We start from the raw sequence: 19,509 nt of genomic DNA on the forward strand, positions 1-19,509 counted from the left end.
ACACAGCAGGGCCTGTCCAGCAACACCTGGCGGTCAGCGGATCTCCCACAGTCCTCTGGGCCATTGCGACACACCCAGACTGTGTTCCTGGAAAACACACCCAAGAAGGATGTGGAACCAGTGCCCTGGCCACCATCACTCCCTGCCGGGACATTAGCCAAGGGTTCTGAGGGCCCAGCGGGGACCTCTTGGTGGAGAGGAGCCACCCAGCTCCACCTGCCCACTCCACACTTGGCCCTACACTGGCACGTTACAAGCCCACCTTCCCAACATGTGGGCACGATGTCTCGTTGGAGTGTCCCAGAGTGGAGGGAGGAGTGGCACAGGCTCACAGGGTGGGAGGGAAGTGAGCTAAGGGGTGGAAGGGCCGCCAGCTGAGAGCTGCATGCCTGGCCACCCCAAAACGGGGCCAGGCACTGCTTGTCTTCTGGCCTGGAGCGGATGCAGTCATGAGGCTTAAGCTAAATGAATCTCACATGTCAGCCCTAAGCCTGGTGACAATAGTGACCATGTCTATGCTGGAGCCTGCATCGGGAGAGGAAGGAGGGCCCGTGTAGCGCAGTGACTGTCCACCCACTGGGGCCTGGGTGTGACAGATGCATGCTGAGGCGTGTCTGGCAGCCACCCTGTGTCACAGAGGGAACAAGGGCAGTGGGGTCCTGTGCCCCCATCACCTATCTCAGGAGGGAGGTCTCCAGGACAGGGGGTCTAGACCCGAGGGGGCAGGAAGCCCACATGATGCTCCCCCACCTAGTTGGGGGGACAAATCCCGCCAGCCCCGAGAGCCAGGAGGGCGTGCTGCACCTGCCACCTGCGCCTGCTGAAGAAATGGGGGACCACTCCACTTTCCATTCAGTCCCATGCCCAACTAGGTGACACCTGGCAAGTCCCATCAGGGGCCCAACAGCAAAACCTGCCAGCACCCATGATCACACCCCACATTACACAAGGAATTAAATTCTTAAAATCCTGAATACAATGTTTCCAAAGTCTCAGGGCAGAACTCTTAAACTACGCTCTTGAAGGGAAAATATACACAAATTTCTAACTGAACCCATGAACAATCTCCTTTAAACTCCCCGGAAACACACAGACGCATGCACATGTACACACACCTGCACACACACACACACTCCTGCACAAAACCTGCGGGGCACATCTACCCAGCACAAAAACAGACGCCCACCACAACCACCATGGTTAATATTTTATTATACTCTGATAGAGATGATATTTAATGGACAGACAAAACGCCTATACAAAGGGTTTATGGAACATTCATGTACATACTGGATATAGTCTTTACAATATAAGAAAAGTAAGAACTCCACTACTGGTTAAGGCAGAGGAGACGCGGCAGTCTCCGGTGCAGAGGGTACACGGGGAGACAGTAACGGCTGTGACTTAACATGGTTACAGGTTAACACTGGAGGACTCGGTGTGTGGTTAGTGAGGGCCAGCGGGACCCTGGCTGTGGCACTGTGGGCGCAGTTCTCGGGAGCACCAAGGTCACGTGGTCTTGTTCCAGGCAATGCACATGTAACACGTAACATGGATGCGGGGCTGACGTACCAGCTCCTCAGACACCAGGGGCTGGCTTCCCCGGTTCCCCCGAGGGAGCCATCTGCTTAGAGCAAACCTGATGCCCTGGAGTCCGAGAGGACAGGTCACAGCAGGCCAGTCAGTGTGTGGCTCCTCGAGCGCTCTGCAGTGGGCGCGGAAGCCCCTACTGTCCCCGCAGCCTGAGCTCCCCGTTCCACCCTTTCGCTCCGATTTCTACACAAGCGCCCGTTCCTTCGTCAGAAAGTAGGGGCCTGGCCTGTGGCCTTTGGCCTTTGGGTCACACGTGGCGTCAGCCATCTCAGGGTGTCTGCACCTCAGCTATCTCAGGCGCCACGTGGGGATACCTCCAACTCCCGTAGGGACCAGGACCTCAGGCCTGGGAGGTGCCAACAGTCTCTCCCGTCACCCACCATGTGGCAGGAAAGGTCGGCGGAGACCAGGCACACGCTTAGAACAGAAATCAGGCGCCTGCGTTTGGTGCATGGCTACGAGCTGAACGCGGGCAGCCATCTGCTCCCACATGCACCACGCTCACCGCCACCTGCGGGGCCAGCTCCGCTCCCGCCACGTCTCTGACACACAGCAGAGTGTGCACAAAGCGCACGTCCAAATCCTGGCCTGGTGACGTCACGGTGATGCCCAGAGACCATGGGAGGAGACGGTAACGTAGGACGATGGGGTGTGCAGGGCCATCGGCTCTCCCAAGCCTGTGACCACGACGGACCGGGCGACGGGCCACCGCACTGCTGATCACAGCAGCAGCTCCTGGTGCCGCCTGAGGCTGGCAGACAAGGGCCCTGGGAGACTCACACTTTCTCATCTCCCCTCGCTCAGGAGCCCACACACCTGGACCAAAAGGATGGAGCTTTCAAACCTAAGCATGCCCCACCCTTCCAGAACCTTCCTCCCCAGAAAGGACGCCACCTGTAGCCTAGAAACAACAGACCGAGGGCCAAGCGTTGGGGTGAGATGCTGGAGGCAAAGGGACCTTCTGGGGACACCTCGCATGGGAGCCGGTCCACCGCGCCGCCTTCGGTCCTGGTGCCCCCAACACAGGCAGGACGTGGCACTGGGACAGAGCACAGGGCAGCAGTGGCAAATCGCGACCATAAATAATTTGGCAAAAGTAAAATAGGAATTCCATGGAAACGGCATTTAACTTCCGGCTTCTCCAGTTCTCCTCTCGAGGCCCAGCACCCCTTTCCGACCCCACGTGGGGGTGGGGGCTAGGGCAGTCACCAGGCTGAGGTGGGGCTCTCCAGCCCACGAGGACACCTCATCCTGACAGCCCCTCAAGCTGTCCCCTCACTCGTGCCCAGTGTCCCTGAAGGGCCTCACCTTCACAGGCCTCTCGCCAGGTTAATGGCGTCTGCTGGGGGAGGACGGAAGCCACAGCAGGCGGAGAGGGCTGGGCGCCCCTCCATCCCAGACACCAGCGTGCAAAGAGCACGGGACCCCACGTCTGCTCGCACGGTTCTTTCCAGCGGGCAACCCGAGTGGGTGATGCAGTGCCCAGAAAGTGCTGGGCAGCAGACGTGTGGACCTGGCTCTTCTTGGAACCATGCCAAGCACACACTGCTTGCTCTTGGGGGAGGGGGTGGGAGGAGCCCCTTTGCCTGGGCCAGGAATGTGAGGCCCACAGTCAGTGACACAGCGGGGCCGGCCCAGCCCCTCTGCCACCTCCGGCTGTGAGGGGCTCAGATCTTCTTAGGGGAGCCGATCATGACCTTGGACACGAAGTTGACAATGGCACTGGCGGGCTGCTCGGGGTCGTGCTCTGCAAACAGGTGGCACACGTTGTCTGTAGCACTGCCCTGCTTCCGGGCCACAAACCCAAAGACTCTGCAAAGGACAGTAGGGTCAGCGCATCAGTGTCCCAACCTGCAAGGCCCGAGTGGGGACACAAAGCCCAGCCTCCTCCTGCCACCTCCGCCTGCCAGGGCCCCCGTGCCCTTCGGGACACCTGCCAGCATCCTCTGCACCTTCACCCTTCTGTGGCAGGATGCTAATGCTCCACCTTTGCACAGGTGAAGGCTGCCCGCCCTGGTCTGGGACCAGAGGAGTCACAGCTGCATCTCCATGCCCAGCCCGAGGCCTATGGACACTTGCCAGGGTGGGTTGTCGAGCCCACTCCCCAGTGTCCTTGGGGAAGACCCAGCTGCCCCTGGGGGTCAGATTACTCCCCCCTGCCCCCACAGAGCAGAGTCTCCCCTAAGGCCTCGTGCGCCTGCGTCACCATGACACACAGCTGAGGGCCCGTGTAAACCACAGCATGTCCAGTTATTCCTCTTAGAAGAATTGAAGCCATTATCTGAACAGGCTCCCAGGAGCCCGGACCTGACACAGCAACTGCTGTTGTCAGGGTCCCAGTCCCTGCAAAGCCTTTCTCCTCCCTCTTAGAGAGATGAAGGATTGTCTTGTTTCAGTTTAGCCGTTTCCACACCACAGGAGGGATCAGCCAAGGGCACTGAAATCACCCCAATGGGGTCACACATTCCACGTGGCTGGGAGCACTGCTAGCCCTGCAGGCAGAGCCTGAGAGAAAGGGGCGACGTGAACAGGAATGCTGGGGAAGGACGCCTGTGACTCAGCCTTCCTGGATGGCACTCAGCCTTAGGTGATGTGGCCCACGTTCCCCCGTGGGCCTGCAGACAGCTCCACGCTGCCCAGGACGGCGCCTGGCTGGCCACGGAGTGCGGTGCCGGAAGGCACATCCCTCTGCATCTGGGGATGCTGTGTGCCCATGCCACCTGCGCCCACACACACAGCTCTTCCTTCTCATGCCCGCCCTCACGACTGCAGCCGCACCGTCCGGCACCACCTGCTTCTCACTACCGTGTCTCACTCCACGGACCAAACGCAACCACGCACAGGCGGAGAGCAGGCACACACACTGGCCCCCGGCACCCCGAGAACGCTCCCGCTTTGGGAAAGCAAACCCCGCGCCCACTGGCATCCCTCAGTCCGGTCCCCACGAGGACCCCTCGGAAGTCTGGGCCAGCATTCCCGGGGTTGCTCAGCGCGCAGGCAGCTCACCTGGAGCAAAGGCCGTCCGCCATCCACCTTGCAAACAGAGGAAACAGAAAAGTTAGGTTACCGTCTGCACAGACTCAAAGGGCGCAGGACGCGCACCCCGCGCGCAGCTCTTACTTCCGGTCCAGGGGGTCCAGCGAACAGAAGATGACACTGCTCACGGGGTAGTGCCTCCGGAAGAAGAGCCTGTCGGGACACGGGGAGGGGGGGCGGTCAGGCCCTGTGCCGGCTCCGCACGAGGACACCGCGGGGCGGGGTTTGGAGGGACGAGCAGAGCGTATACTCATCACAGGTCGACAGACATGCGACGCTGGGCAGGGACGTTCTGGGGAGGGCTGGCACGCGGGAAGAAAACTGTCACCCGCGAAGAGAAGCCCTGTGCGGACGGAAATCATCAGAGCACAGTGCGTGGGGCAGGAGCAAAGCGAGGGGCCTGTCACGCAGGCGCTGGCGGGCGAGGGGGTGCGGCCTGCCCTGCCCTGGGCCGGGGAACCGCCCGCCGTCGCCAGCCTGACTTGCCTCGCCTGTAGAAAGGGCATCCATCTGCTGAGCCAGCACGGTCACTGGTGCAACCCCCAGAGGACCCCTCTGTCCCCGGCCCAGGCTCACATCATGGCATCATTAGTTTCCAGTGCCAGTGTCCCCCACCCCTGCTCCTTTGAGCACCACCTGCCCCAGGTCCACATGACTATGAGGCCCCACACCCCGTGTTTCGCGGGCCCGTCCCTCCTTCTCCTGGGAGAGGTCGTGTCTGCAGACACTGGTGGCTTTTCCCCTGACACAGGAAGAAAGGTCATCAGGAGGAGTGAGAGGCCAGCGCGTGACAGAGGCACAGGCCTGGACATCTTCCAGTCGGGGGCCCTGAGCACCCCTTTAATGGGGGCTGTCGGGGAGGGTACAGCCCCCCAGCCAGCACCAGCCAGTCTCAATTCGAATTCTGTGTCTCACAAGAGGATAGATCCTGAATGCCATGGACAGGGTCCCCCCCCCACACACACCCGCCGGGTTTCTAAGGACGTGGGAAATCAGAGATCAGAAAAAGCACAGGTGGCAGGAGCCAGGGGACATGCTGGGAAGAAACAGCTGCGCTCCCCACCGTGTCCACTCTTCAGCCGTTCTGGGCTCCTGCCACATGCTCACTTCACTCAAGTCACTAAAATCCCAAGACCATGACTTTGATGCAGAAAGATGAGGAAACGGAGGGTCACGGGGTAAAGGACCTGCTGTGGTCACCTCACTGGGGAGTGGCCAGGACAAGGCACCCAGATCTGAGGATCAAGGCCCACGGCCCCCATCACACCCCTGTCCTGAGCTGGAGAAGGGTTATGGGTGAACCGCCCAACCCGCTCACCATGACAGCAGTGGATGGAAGGTTCTGGTTCAGAAACCATCCCCTTCAGGGATGAGACCTGGAGCCTCGTGAGGGGCTGGGGGGGGGGGGCAGGGAAGAGCCTGGGTAGCTGGTCTGAGTGGTGCCCGGGCAGCTCCCGCCATCTGTCTGTACAGTTGATGACTGGTGCCCTTATGGTCACATCAGGCTGTTTCCTAACAAATCAGTAATAACTGTGCCTGGAATGCCTTTGATCTGGAGCGCACAAAGCCTCTGCTGGTGGGAGGGGCACGCCTGCCATTGTTCTGTCTGGCACCTGGCGGGGCTGCTCAGGTGGGGCCACCTGCTCAGCAGAGCTGCACATGGGCAGCTCTGAGGAAAGTGGCTTGAAACTGAACCATCACCTACTATCTAGACAGTCAGATACTGTAATACACTGTCACATGGAACGAGGTGATAATAGCTTATAATATTGATTAGTAGTTTATATGATTATGTAACAATTATATTATGTAGACACCAAAATCATATTTAGCAAGGCCACAATGTCACCAGTTAGAAGTGACGTGGATTCTATTGCTCCTAGAGTATTTTTACAGAAATGACTTAAAAGATTTTGCATGTGTAAATTACGCAGGAGTGTGCATAATTTTTAATTTTACTGATTCCTTAGAAAAAGCATTTGGGCCCCACAGTAACAGCCTACGCAAGAGGGGGCGGGACCCATCTGATGACAGGAAGGCAGATGGATCGCTTCAGCCCAGGAGCCCCGCCCCACGCAGCCCCGCCCCCGCGCAGCCCCGCCCACACTCACTTCCTCTGATTGTCTGTCAGGGTGACACCTTGGGCTGACACCTTGAAGTGAACCACCGTGCACAGAGGTGGTGGCTGCTGGACCAGGGTGATGCTCAGTGCCTTCTGGATGGCTTGGTGGCCTGTGAGGGACTCCATGTCCACGGAGTTGAGGTACCACACATTGCAGGCTGCAGAGGAGGGGAAGCAGAGGGTTAGCCACTCACGGTGGCCCTGAAGTGCACCAGTGGCTTACACCTGTGGCCTGTGCCAGGTGCAGTGGAGGCAAATGCCCTTTGCCCCTAACTCTGAAGGCGTGGAGACTGAGTGACCCAGAGATACTTGCCCCAAGGCCAACTCAGACAATAAAGGCAGCACTGGAGTCCTGGGGACCCTCCTGGTGACCCCAGGATGAGTTTTCACCCTGCTGTGCCATTTGCATCTGGCATCCCCATGTGAGGCTGTAGTCTGGGTGGGACAAGAGCCCAACCACGACTGGAGTTTAGGAAGCGTCTGAGAGGAGAGTGTGTGATCTGTACCCATCACCGCCCTGCTTGGAGCTGAGAGTGGAGACCAGTGACTGGCCGGCCCAGAGCTCGGTGCCTGCAAAGCTGCAACAGACCAGGTGCTTCTGTGAAACCTGGTGTCAGCCAGGATAGCCGTCCTGGGTTGGGACTCAGGATGGTCAGAAGAGCCGCCTGCACCCGCTAAGCTAGAGGTCTCACTTCTGAGAGGATGGACACAGGACACACACCATGACCATGTGAGGCCACCAAGTTGGAGAAGAGGCCGAGCCACATCACAGTATAGCGAGAAAAGCTGGGACAAGGTATGTTCCCAAACGGGGGGGGCTGAGTCAGTCCCTCAGTGGAGCACCAAACAACCAGCACGTGGTGACCATGGAAATTGAACAGCAACGTGGAGAACGTTCGTGGCGATGGGGAAGCAGAATAAAACTGTGTCTGTGCTGTGGTTTGAAGAGTAAACTGAACAGCATGCGTGTGTAGGAGCAGGACTTGGAAGGGCGCCTGGAGAGCTCAAGGCACTTTGATTTCGGAGAGTGAAGATTCGGTCTCTGATTTACTAGTCCCGCTGTCATGCCAACGAAGCAGTTACAAAAGAGGAAGAGAGAAACTTCTGATCTAACTTCAGTGAAATCCCACCAATGGCAGTCTGCACGGGGTGCACACTTGCAGTCACAGGCGGCCTGAACCCAGCAGCGTCACACGCGGCCTTCTGACCGGAAGCAGCAGCAGTCTGTTTGGGGCACCTCTCTCCTACGGGCAGCCACGCTGTCACTCCACACAGCACGGAAGGGGCACTGCTCTCTCCAGCAGCTGTGCTGAGCATGCAGTAGCCCCCCGAGTCCTTACTGTCCAGCAGCGGACAGGTAGGCCTGAGGGTCCCTTATGTGTCTGTCCCGCCAGGCCAGGCCCAAGACGTCCAGGTCCACAGGGCAAGTATTCTTGTCCAGGGATGTGGAGCCGTGGCGCCTGGCGTGACTCTGGATGGGACAGCACCCACAAACCCTCCGCGTGGAGCGCTGCGTGGCATTCGCTGGGCTACTCCGGGAAAGGGATTTGCCAGCATGGAACAGAAGTCCAGGGTCTAGATGTCGTCACTCAGGCCTACCCTCTGGGAATGTAGGGTCCTAAGGCAACAATCCAGAATCTTGAAAAGAAGTAAGGAAGAGAGGAGGCCTCCTAAGCAGCATCCGGGGTTCGGGGACGCTAGAAACAAGCTAGACGAACAACCACAGGAGCTGGGGCGCACAACGGACCGTCACTTAGCCGCTGACAATGACAGATCTACAGTGTGTTTGCAAAACCAGGGCTGAGCCTCTCACGATGCGTGAGAGAAGGACTATCACTCAGTGTCTGCAAGTGGGTGACGGGTCTCTGAGTAATCCAGTCTCCCTCGCTTTTTTGCATTTTCCTTTGTTTAACTTAAAGAACACACATCACTTTTATAAAGAAAATACACTACAACACAGTAAGGTAAAACCACAGCCCCAAGACTTGTGGGAAGTCTGCCAGAAGTCTGGTTAAAATGCCTTTCTTTTCAGGATTATACTGCATTCTTCTGCTTCAACAAGAACCAATTAAGAACTGAGACTAAAAACATAAACAGAATTGTTTCTGAAACTGGACACACTCAGTCAGTTTCAAATGAAAGGGATTAACTGAAGAGATCTGAAGTCTACGCCTCGTGCTACATGCGGCCCAGCCCTGCCGATTGTCCTGCCTGGGCCTCCCCACTTACGAGGAAGCTGGACGAGAGAGTCGTGGAGCACGGTCAGGTCCAGGGGTGCAGGGATCTCGGTGAATTAGGACAGCAGATGGAATGTGGTTTAAGAAAAGACCCTCACTCAGCTTCCTCGCGGTGAGCAGAGAGCTCGGACCATCTTCCCACCTCCCAGCCAGGTGGCTCTGAACTTGTGTCAACGACCTCGAACCTCCCGGAAGGTGGCTGGGGCTGCCCTCCGCAGCGGCCTCGCTCTTCTGGCCACCTTTCTGTGTCCTGATCTGATTCTTTATCTTGTGAGCCATGAAGGTAGCTGTACAGAACTTCCTACCTTCTGATGTGTTTTAGAACCAAGAGATTTTCAAAGGACGTAAACTTCACCCACTCATAATTTAACCCTCTATGTAAATGCCCGACTCAGATGGTTAAAAAAGACCCCAGGTTCTGACTAAAGTCCTGACACTCAGAAGGCCCACCCTTTAGAGAAACAAAACGCTTGCAGTTATTGACATGTGCTATGTATGATTTGATAAGACCCTAACGTGACTTAAAAATGAAAAGCCAGAACAGAAGACTTTAGTATCACCTTTCTGTGGTCAACTCGTCCACTGACCCATTAATTCCACATCTATTAGAAAATGTTAAATAACAATAAGGTTGAGGAGAAGCATGAAATGCTGGCTGTGGTGAGATGACACTAACCCAACAAATCTGAGTGAATGCGGTTTTGCAGCTCTGCCTCTGTCTCCTGGGTGAAGGGCACAGGTGGGTCTGCAGCAAATTCTCGTGTGCCCTGGGAACCTTGCCAGGACCCAGAGACATGCCGTTGCTTTGAAATAAGGAGGTGACAGCCTCTAGGGGCTGCGGGGACCATCTGAAACGATTGTGGGGGCACTGAGCTCATCTCTGGCAAGGGAACCACCACCTCGCAGCTGCCAGGCTGTCACCCAGGATCTGCCCTTCCAACTGCGCCCCCATGGTGAAAGGACGAGGTCACGGGGAAGGCCATTCCTCTTGGGCCAGAAAAAGTGTTTTTACATGAAAGCAGAGTGGCGGGAATATGAGAACAGTTTCTGGGACAGTGTTATACGTAGTCCCCAGGGCCTTTCTCAGTGTCCTATTCATCTGGTCTTTACACCCACGGTGTGAGGGAGAGATGATATCCCAGGCCCCCGCACGAACGTAGGTTTTTGTAAAAGGGAAGTAGCATAACGCAGCCTTCGGAAAGTGGGGGTACGCTTCACTGTACACCATTTTGGCTAATGCAAGGTTTCGGAGGAACACTCTACTCTCAGGTAGCGGGGGAACTGTATTATGCGGAGGTCTGCAGGGCTCAGCGGTCTGAGTGGCAGAGCCTCGAACCCAGGACTGAGCACTCTTCACTTTGGAGATACAGGTTGTAGCACACGTGGGCACACACCTGTCATCTCTGTTCTGGCCATACGTCACTTCTCCGTTAAGGAAAGTCTAAAGAGATCAACACTCAAACATTCCTCTTGAAACCAGAGAGACTGCACTTTAGCTGGTGACAAAACAGACAAACAGATCAGTGGGACAGAATAGAGACCCAGGAACAGACCCCACAAGTACAGTCAACTGACCTTTGACAAAGGAGCAGAGGCAAGTCAATGGAGCTAAGATGGTCTTTTCAACAAACGGTGCTGGAACAACCAGTCATCCACAAGCAAAAAATGAATCTAGACACAGACGCCACACCCTTCTCAAAAATTCACTCAAAATGGACCACAGACGTAAATGTAAAATGCAAACTATAAACCTCCGAGGAAACACAGGAGGAAATCTAGATGGCCATGGGTTTGGTGATAGCTTTTTAGATACAATACAAAAGGCACGATCCATGAAGGAAATAACTGATACATTGGATTTAATTAAAATGAAAAATTTCTGCTCTGCGAGAAACACGGTCAAGAGAATGAGAAGACAAGCCACAGACTGGGAGAAAATGTCGCACAAACGCAACTGATGAAGGACTGCTATCCAAAATACACAAAGAACTCTTAAAACTTAATAGTAAGAAAACAAACAACCTGATAAAAAAATGGACCAGAGGCCTTACCAGACCACTCAGCAAAGGCGGCGTGCGGACGGAAAATAATCTCTGAGAAGACGCTCCGCATCACGTCATCAGGGAAATGCAAACCACATCAGCAATGAGGTACCACCGCTCACCTATCAGCATACTGCCCACCCCACGCGGCGGTGAGGACGTGGAGCCCCGGGGATCACTCGTTTCCGGTGGGGATGCTCCCCAGTGCAGCCACTTTGGAAGGCGGTTTGCAGTTTCTTACAAAGCTAAACACACTCTCACCATACGATCCAGCAATCTGTTCCTTGGTATTTACTGAAGGAGAAGAAAACTTGTGTCCACACATAAGCCTGCACATGGATGGTTATGGCGGCTCTCTATTCATAATAGCCAAAGCTTGGAAGCCACCAAGATGCCCTTCTGTAGGCGATGGATACGTAAACTGTCCATCCAGACAGGGGGACACTACTCAGAGCTGAGAAGAAATGAGCGGTGAAGCCACGGAAAGACATGGAGGAACCCTAAATGCGTGTTACTAAGTGACGGGAGCCAGTCTGAAAAGGCTGCACACTGCACGGCTCAACTAGGTGACATTCTGGAAAAGGCAAGACTATGGCGTCCGTAAAAGGTCAGTGTTGCCAGGGGTTGGGGCAGCATGGAGGGGTTCCAGGGCAGTGACGATACCCTACCCTGTGGGACACTAATGGTGGACATGTCGTGACACATCTGTCCAGCCCACAGAAGGAACACCACCAACAGTGACCCTAACGGCACCTGCGCACTCCGGGTGATAACGACGTCAATTTGTTTCATCTTGGTGACAACGTCCCACTGGTGGGGATTGTGGACAACGGGGGCGGCCGTGCAGTGCGGGGAAGGGGCAGGGCGGATATGGCAAGTCTGTGTATGTTCACTTCAATTTTGCTGTGAAGCTTAAACCTCTTTAAAAAGTCAAGTCTATTAATAAGAAAGAAAGAAGCCCTGGGGGGCTGTGGGGGGTTGTGTCACCCTGGAGTGCTGGCTGCATGGGTCACACCATTGGCTCATTTCGATGATCGAGTCACATCTCCTGGACGTTTACACTGACGGCTGGAAGGGCAGGTCACCACATCCTGTCTGACTGTGTTTCCCCAAACTAAACACGGGACTTGATGTTCATTCCACTGACTTGGCTCTTGTTTGAGTCAGAGGGACATTTCCAGCCTGTGGAGCCCGCCCTTGCAGCTCTCACAGGAAAGAAAACCTTCAAACACGCAGAGGGAAAGGAAGCCAGAGACTGGTGAGGGGGGAGACTGCCACTGGGTGCCGTGGGGACAAGGAAGCACGACGGACCTGCCCCCTGCTTCAGCAGCTCAGCTGCGGAGTTGGCCGCTGTCTGGGGCGAGCTTTCCGCTATTTCCTCCAGCGGGTCTGCAGGAAGGAGCAAAAAAACAGAGATGAGTGCGGCTTGCGGAAAAGCAGTGTGATACACTCGTCGCTGAAATCCCAGAGGGTGACAGCAGAACAGCCCGCAAAAGTGTCATCACATCCTTTGCGAAAGCTGGTATGACAGCATTCAGCAAGTATTTTCCTGACCTCTGAATTAATTTATATGAACAACTAAATTCTAAGAGGGAAATCACACTGACTGCAGTGTAAATTACTCCTCTTTCTGGAGTAAACCGGTGTGAAGCCGACACTGCTGGGAGAATTGGCCCTAGGGCCCAATCGCGCTGTTAAACGCTGCAGGCGTTACTTGTTTTTAACGTCTTATTGGCTCCCTTCAATCCACCCCAGCACCCAGCCCAGCACATTAGCATTCTGTGTCACAGAAATTAGTCAGCGACCTGAAGGCCTCTTGCTCAGGCGTTCTGCATTTACAGCTGCAGAGTCACTGCTCCACAGAACCCTGTCAGAAAGCCCAGGCTGTGACGACGTGACATGGGCTGTGGTAGGACAGGCAGCCTCCTGGCCTCGGTGAACCGGTCAGCACTCGGGGGTTTGCCCACGGAGCACAAGGCAGGGAAGGCCTTCCCATCTGTGCCCCTCGCTGGACCACGAGGGACCCTGCGCAGACCCCACTCACAGCCTCTGGCCCGAGCGTGGCCGCACACGTACCTCTGTCTGGAATGAGCAGTTTGCAGGGCAGGGCCAAGGCCGTGATGGAATGCTGGCACACCAGAGCCGTCAGGCTCCCTGCAAAACGGAACGGCAGACGAGCATTAGGACGGTGTCACACTCCGCTGGTGTCCCCTGAAGGCAGCTGCTGCAGGGTGAGCCCTGACGTTGGCAGCTAGCAAGCTCCATTGCTGGGCCTTCATGTAAGACTTCCGTGAAGCCACAGCTCAACTAGACAGTGAGGGGTAGGGCCAGGGAGCTGAGATGGCTCTGAGACACACATTCTCATACTTTATAAGAAAAATCTGTCTGCTGACGCAGCACAGCCTGTACCGCCAATGCCATCTGTCAGGGGCCTTACGGGCTGTGAGACAGTGACGCTCTTGTGTGCACAAGACTCCCCGCCCGGGAGCTCAGGGAGCGTCCCCACAAGCCTGTGAGGGCGGGACGGCCTCATCGGGTAAGAAGGACGCTGCTGGGGAGTCCTGCGCCTGGGGAGGGGCCACGCCGGCTCCAGCCTCTGCCCCTCTCATCTGCCCACCCCCACCCAGGCCCAGCTCCGTGCCTGTCATTTGTTCAGTGTGGGGAAGCTTTAAAGAACGATTTCATGTCCACTTTGTTTTAGGGACGGTGATTCAGGTGCGAGGGATCTCAGAACTGGGGGTGAAACGCAGATGTGGGTGGAGGACTCCCGAGTGACGGCCCAGGGCCACGAGCAAAGGGGACGCCGGCCCATGCCCACTGCACACCCCCAGCCACTCACCAAAGTACGGCTCATTGGAGCAGCCTTTCAACCGCACCCCCTTTGGGGTACACTCGATCAGAAAGTGCCGGACCAGTTCGTTGGCCAAATCTCCAGCTGAGGCAAGAAATTCAAAAGGAAGAGAATTTTTAGAAATGAAAGCATGGAGGTTATAGAGTGGTTAGGAGCTGCCCTGGAGAAGGCCCCTGTGTGACCTGTAGGTCCCTGTGGCCACTGAGTGCATTGGTCACCAGGGGTCCTTGCAGGACAGCAGGCTGAGCACCCAGATGGATGGGCCCTGGGACAGCCTCGCACGTCCTGCAAAAATTCTGGCAGGGGTGGGCTGGGGGGTGGAGGGCGTGGAGGAATGAGTTAGCAGCTGGGAAAGAAAACAAGACTCCAGGTCCTTCCCCACTAAGAGCAGAGGCTGGAAATGTCTGGATACAATGCGATGCCCAGCAGGACGCACTGAGGAGGCTGCTGGATTCAGCCGGCAGCCTGCCCCCATGCCACTGTGCTGAGCAGCACCAGCCGTGAAGGAGGGAGAGGTGTCACAGAGGCCACGGAGAGCAGAGTGTCTGGGGGCAGGACAGCACCGATGACAGCAATACAAGAACAGCAGGCGACGGCTCCCTGCCGAGGTGGCCAGCAGACAGACACAGGGTGCTGTCGGCCCTGCTCCTGTGCCCTCCGTGGACACGTCTGCCGTGGCTTCTAGCACCCGCCATACTGGAACTCTGACGGCAGGACCCGCTGGACTTGGGCTTGGTCCCCACCCCTCGCCCACAGTAGGCTCGCAAATAAGGTTTGTATACAACGGGCACAGTGGCAACGCCATGAGTGTCAGGCTTCCGCAGGGGCAGAATGGAAACGGTCAGCTCCCAGCAAAGGGCAAGGTGGATAAAAATGCCCTTTGGCTGTGGGAGGAAAGGACCCATGTCCCAGCTGAAGGGAGACAGTGGTGGTGCCAGCAGGCACAGGGCTGGACGTGGGGTTCCACCCCGAGGACGCGGCCTCACTGTTTCCTGCCACTGCTGTTCTAATGGCCTCTACTGTGTGACCTTCATCTTGACATCCAGTCAGTTGGCCTGAGAGACGGGACATTTGCCCGGAGGTGGGAAGGGCCACACACCACCCCCTGTATTTCCAAAAGTAATGCATGCAAAACACCAGTTTTTTGGCCTTGTTTTAAACTTTCAGCTGGAACCGAGGAGGCAACAGCTGCCAAGAGGCCGGTCACTCTGCGCTCCCACACCTGTCGTCCCCACAGACCCACAGACATCCCATCCTGAGACTTGTCCTGCTGCGACCGAGCGTCACGCAGCATGTTCCCAATTGGGACAGTCGTCGGAGGCCCTCCTCCATCAGATCCCACACAGCCCTGTTTCCACTCACAAGTGAGGCACGTGCCTGGTGGAGCTTTTCAGACTGGACTTCTGGGAGCTCTTAAACCCCACCTGCCAAGGCTCACCTGTCCTACCTGTGTGCACAAAGCCTCTCCCTTCACTCCCAGACAAGGACAGTCCCCACAGATTTGGGCTCTGTGCTCACGCAGAGTCCCCTCCGGCCCTGCCCCGCCCCTTCCATTCACAGACATCTGCGCCTCCTGAAAACCTCAGCTCAGCCTGAGGCCCCACCCCGACAGGCACACCTCACATTCCTCAAGGCTTAAGTCCCCCAATGTCCTCCAGGAAGCTTAAGCCGAGCTTTCATGAAGGATCTGGAAAAGGCCACAGGTCCAGGCACAGAATGTGAGTGAAGCCGCTGTGCACCACTTTGTTCTGTAGAAACCAGCCCTGTCTTACTGTGCCGTCCCCCGTTCCCGGGCAGCCTGAGTGCCCACAGCAGGAGCCACGTGACCTGATGATGGCCGTCCACACTCACCACTTAGAGGAAAGAGGGTACAAGAGTCTTGTCCCTTTCCTTAGTTTGAGGCACAGTCGTAGGAAAGGCAGGAAGGGCAGGGTGAGCCGAAAAGAAGAAGAAACTGAAAACCGAGCGTCCACCAACAGTGGACTGGATAGCCTGCAGCCCAATCAGTCAGAGGATGGAAAGCTACCAGCAACGAGGGGGACGGCAGCTACAAGCCGTCAGGAGCAGAATGAGTGCCTCTTCTGAGCCAGAGTCACCGAAGAATCCACACTGCAGTGGTTTCCTCGTACAAGGTTGAAAATAGGCAAAACCATAATGTTCAGGGATTCGTATTTTGGTGATTAGTATAAAAACCCTTCAGTCTACATTTCACTTGGGCTTCTTGCTGTGGGTGGCATGGTCTGCGGTGGCTGGGAACAAGCTGGTCACTGAGTGAGAGGGTGAGAAAGGACTTTGTGAGCCCACACTGGAACGGGCAGTGTCAGTAGGAGTGCATGAATTTTTAGAAATGATACCTTCCCTAGGTCTGGTCACTGCAGAGAAGCGGTGACACTCAATAGCACAGAGCACGCGGAGGGACAGGTCGGGCTTTCCTGACGCCCTTCCTGGTGAGCAGACCAGGGCTCTGGGCGGACACTGGGCAGGGAAGTGCAGAGTGAGTTTGCAACACATTCACAGTTGCAGAGGGCTGGCCGTGCTCCTGGACTAACGGGGACAGCAGAAGACATGGGCCAGCTCAAAGGTCTCACGTGGCCAAATGTGGGGTCACCGGACCCCAGGAGTAACAGTGGGACGGCTCACGGCACAAAGGAAGGGGTGTACACAGGGCTGCCTGCCAGGCACCTCCTGGGCGGTGTACATGCGTGTCCGCTTCACGATGATGTCACCTGTGCATTAGGCGTCACCAACGTGGCTGTACATGGTCACGGCTCATGGCGAAAGGCATTGGGAAGGGTAGGGGAAGATCTGACTGGATCTACCTGCGATTGGCTAACCTTCGCCCCTGTGCAGTGTGAGGGGCAAGGAGGAGGAAGGCACTGCCGTTGCTGGAGAGGGGACAATGACATGACTGCAGGCCGCACTTTCGTCCGTCCCAAGACGGGTGTGTGCAGCCTGCTCCCTTCACGTAAGGACGGGGAAGGCGCATTGCTGGCACTGGGCAGAACGTCCGTGAGCAGAGCAGGAAGCGATCACGCGTGGTCTGACAGGGAGGGAGGGGGACAGAGGGGGACACGACGCATTTGTGGAGCCCTGTGCTGCTGTCCTAATACCTGCACAGTGAAACGGGTCACACATTCAAAGCAATAAAGAAATAAGGTTTACAGATAATTAACGGTCTTTCTTGAATAAAGACTGTGCTTAGAAAAATACACCTGAAAACACCACAACCGCAAGGAAAGCCTATGAGCACTGTTTTCAGCCACCGTCAGGGGCGGGTGCACGACCAACACACAGGTGAGCGCAGCACGTCAGCCCCGGGACCCTACCTTTCTTGTTCAGCTGCAGGACGGAAGGCGGGGGGGTGGCCACCTTCATGGCCAGACCGTAGGCGCCTCGGAAGGAGTGGCTGTCCCTGACGATGAACGAGCCCGGCTCTTTGTCCTTCAGCATGGCGATGGCTAGGGAGGGAACAGAGGGACATGAGTGTGTGCCGGGGACACACAGTCTGTTTCTGCTGGGACTGTCCCCTGAGCAGGGTCTCTTCTCATGCCTTCTGCAAACTGGGTCAGTGGGAGCTGGCCAGGGGACAAAGCGCGGTTCAGTGCCCTCGGGAGGTCTATGGTGACGTGCAGTTCTCGTGGGGACCTTACTGAAGGACACGGAGGTGCAGGGCGGCCCCTCCCTCTGCCTCACAGACATGGCCAGCACTCTAGGGCTCTGCTACCCCAAACACACGGCTCCATCCATCCCACAGCACCCAGGAAGCCCAAATGATGACCCCCACATACCAGCCTGGCTGGGCAGGAAGCGAGGCAGAGCTGCCCCACCGTCCCCACTGGGCCATATGGCTTTTTTTTTCCTTTGGGATCTTAGAATGTGTGCACATTCAACGTCCAATGAAAGGAAAGAACTTTCCAGTCACACTTTCTGAAGATAAACAGGATATGCCCCAAAGCTACTCAATACTTAATACAAATTCCAGGATTTGCCCAGGGAATGGCAAAAACGTGGCTGCAGGTGGTCCTCCTGCGTGTGGCCTGGACAGGGCTGACTCCTCCCTGTGGCCGTCACCATGACTCAGGGCCAGCTGCTGAGCCCGGAACGGACTCTTTCCATCTTTCCTAGGTGAGGTCAGAAAGTTTAGCTCATAATTACTGCTTTAAAAAACACCGCCCCCTTCCTGCTTGAAATCTGGCAGCCGGGGTCCGGTCAGCACAGCAGAGGAAGACAGAAGGACCACTTAGGGTGACAGTAACCTCAAGGTTGATGCTGCCCAGACACCGGCCAGAATTTTCTCTAGTAACAGGTATTCATCTCAGGATTTCTTTTATAGACTTTTAGCTTTTATTAAAAAAAAAAAAAGACAGAAAACTAGGAATTTCGAGTACAAAGTAATACAAGATTACAGCCATAGAGACGCCTCCTTTCTGTAAAACCAAAGGCTGTCTGGAGAGAATGAGGACATAAACCAGTGAGTGGCAGGACGCCTGTGACGCCTCAGTAAATAACAGTGTCCAGCCCCAACCTCCCGCTGTAGGGAGCACGCGCTGTCCACGGGCGGCCCCGCCCCACCCTGGCCCCGCCCCTCCTGGCCCCGCCCCACCTCCGGCCCCAGGTGTAGGGCAGCCGGTCAGCTCCAACTCTTCCTCCCGCCAGGCTTCATCCCAGAAGCCTGGGCCGCCTGGGAGCTAGACAGCTGGGCTCCTCTCCCAGTGGAGGGCAGCTTGGGGACAATGCTAGACTCTTGCTCTTTGCAAAAGAAATGAGCCAGAGAGTCCAGCCTGCTGAGGTTGTAAAAACCAGCTAGTGCAGATCCCACAGGACACACCAACCCCACCCACGTTTCCGAAGACGGTGGAGGGCAGGGCCATCCTCATCCTCCCCTCCCTGCAACGGGCTCTTTCAGGGTCAGTGGACATGCGGGAACTTGATTTTCCTGTCGCTCTCTTCCTCTTGAGTACTTTTAAGTTCGCCTAGAAGCACCCCAAGGAATGAACCTCCCCATGGCAACATGGGACCATCATGCTCCAGAAGAGGCTACCCAGGCGTCTTCCTCCTGCGTCTTCCTGAAACCTCACTGCAGCTTTTATAGCAAAAGGCACATCTTGACAGTTAACACAACACGAAGGCAAACTCCACGGGCAGCTTTCTGCCCCTTGGAGAAGCTGTCACACCCACAGGACATTCGTCTGTAGAGGTGTCCTCCACACAAAATGTTGAGAAAGTGGAGGAAGTGACGCTTTCAGAGTTCAGCTGGAAAGAGCAGCGCCCAGGGCACATGGCAGCTATTCTGAGGCGAACTCCACCCAAAGGGACTTTTTAAATGTGTGACTAAATTAGGCAGATGACAACAGTGACTGCTACCGCCTACTGTGTGCCTACCAGGTGCCAGCAACAGTGCCTCCCACTGAGCACCTCGCCCATCCACCCTCAGGCTGGCTCTGTCACCTGCGTTCCCCTGGGAGTCACCTGGCACACTGAAGCCAAGGCTGCCGGCTTCCAAAGCAGGAGCCCGGGTTGTCCCATGGAGAAGGGGGCAGCCTGGCCCCACCCAGCACCCCGGTGTAAAAGGCTGCGCCAAGGGAGGGTCCACATGGAGTGTTCTAGAATCCAGTGCTCGACCAGCAC

General features: G+C 56.3%; 1 protein-coding gene across 3 annotated transcripts in view; it reads right to left on the minus strand.

Moving 5' to 3' along the window:
• Positions 1 to 1,195: 1,195 nt before the first annotated feature.
• The window catches only part of TNS3 (tensin 3), a 170,596-nt gene continuing 152,282 nt past the window's right edge, over positions 1,196 to 19,509 (minus strand). For all 3 annotated transcript variants that reach the window (XM_033088708.1, XM_033088707.1, XM_033088706.1), the window contains 8 exons: positions 17,208 to 17,339; positions 13,870 to 13,965; positions 13,107 to 13,184; positions 12,342 to 12,419; positions 6,741 to 6,909; positions 4,714 to 4,782; positions 4,600 to 4,626; positions 1,196 to 3,405 (listed from right to left, as the gene is read on the minus strand). In XM_033088708.1, coding sequence (XP_032944599.1) covers positions 3,261 to 3,405; positions 4,600 to 4,626; positions 4,714 to 4,782; positions 6,741 to 6,909; positions 12,342 to 12,419; positions 13,107 to 13,184; positions 13,870 to 13,965; positions 17,208 to 17,339 — 794 coding nt within the window. In that variant the 3' untranslated portion in view covers positions 1,196 to 3,260. The remainder of the gene's footprint in view (positions 3,406 to 4,599; positions 4,627 to 4,713; positions 4,783 to 6,740; positions 6,910 to 12,341; positions 12,420 to 13,106; positions 13,185 to 13,869; positions 13,966 to 17,207; positions 17,340 to 19,509) is intronic.

The sequence above is a fragment of the Rhinolophus ferrumequinum genome, chromosome 20 (assembly GCF_004115265.2).
Source record: "Rhinolophus ferrumequinum isolate MPI-CBG mRhiFer1 chromosome 20, mRhiFer1_v1.p, whole genome shotgun sequence".
NCBI classification, from domain to species: domain Eukaryota; kingdom Metazoa; phylum Chordata; class Mammalia; order Chiroptera; family Rhinolophidae; genus Rhinolophus; species Rhinolophus ferrumequinum.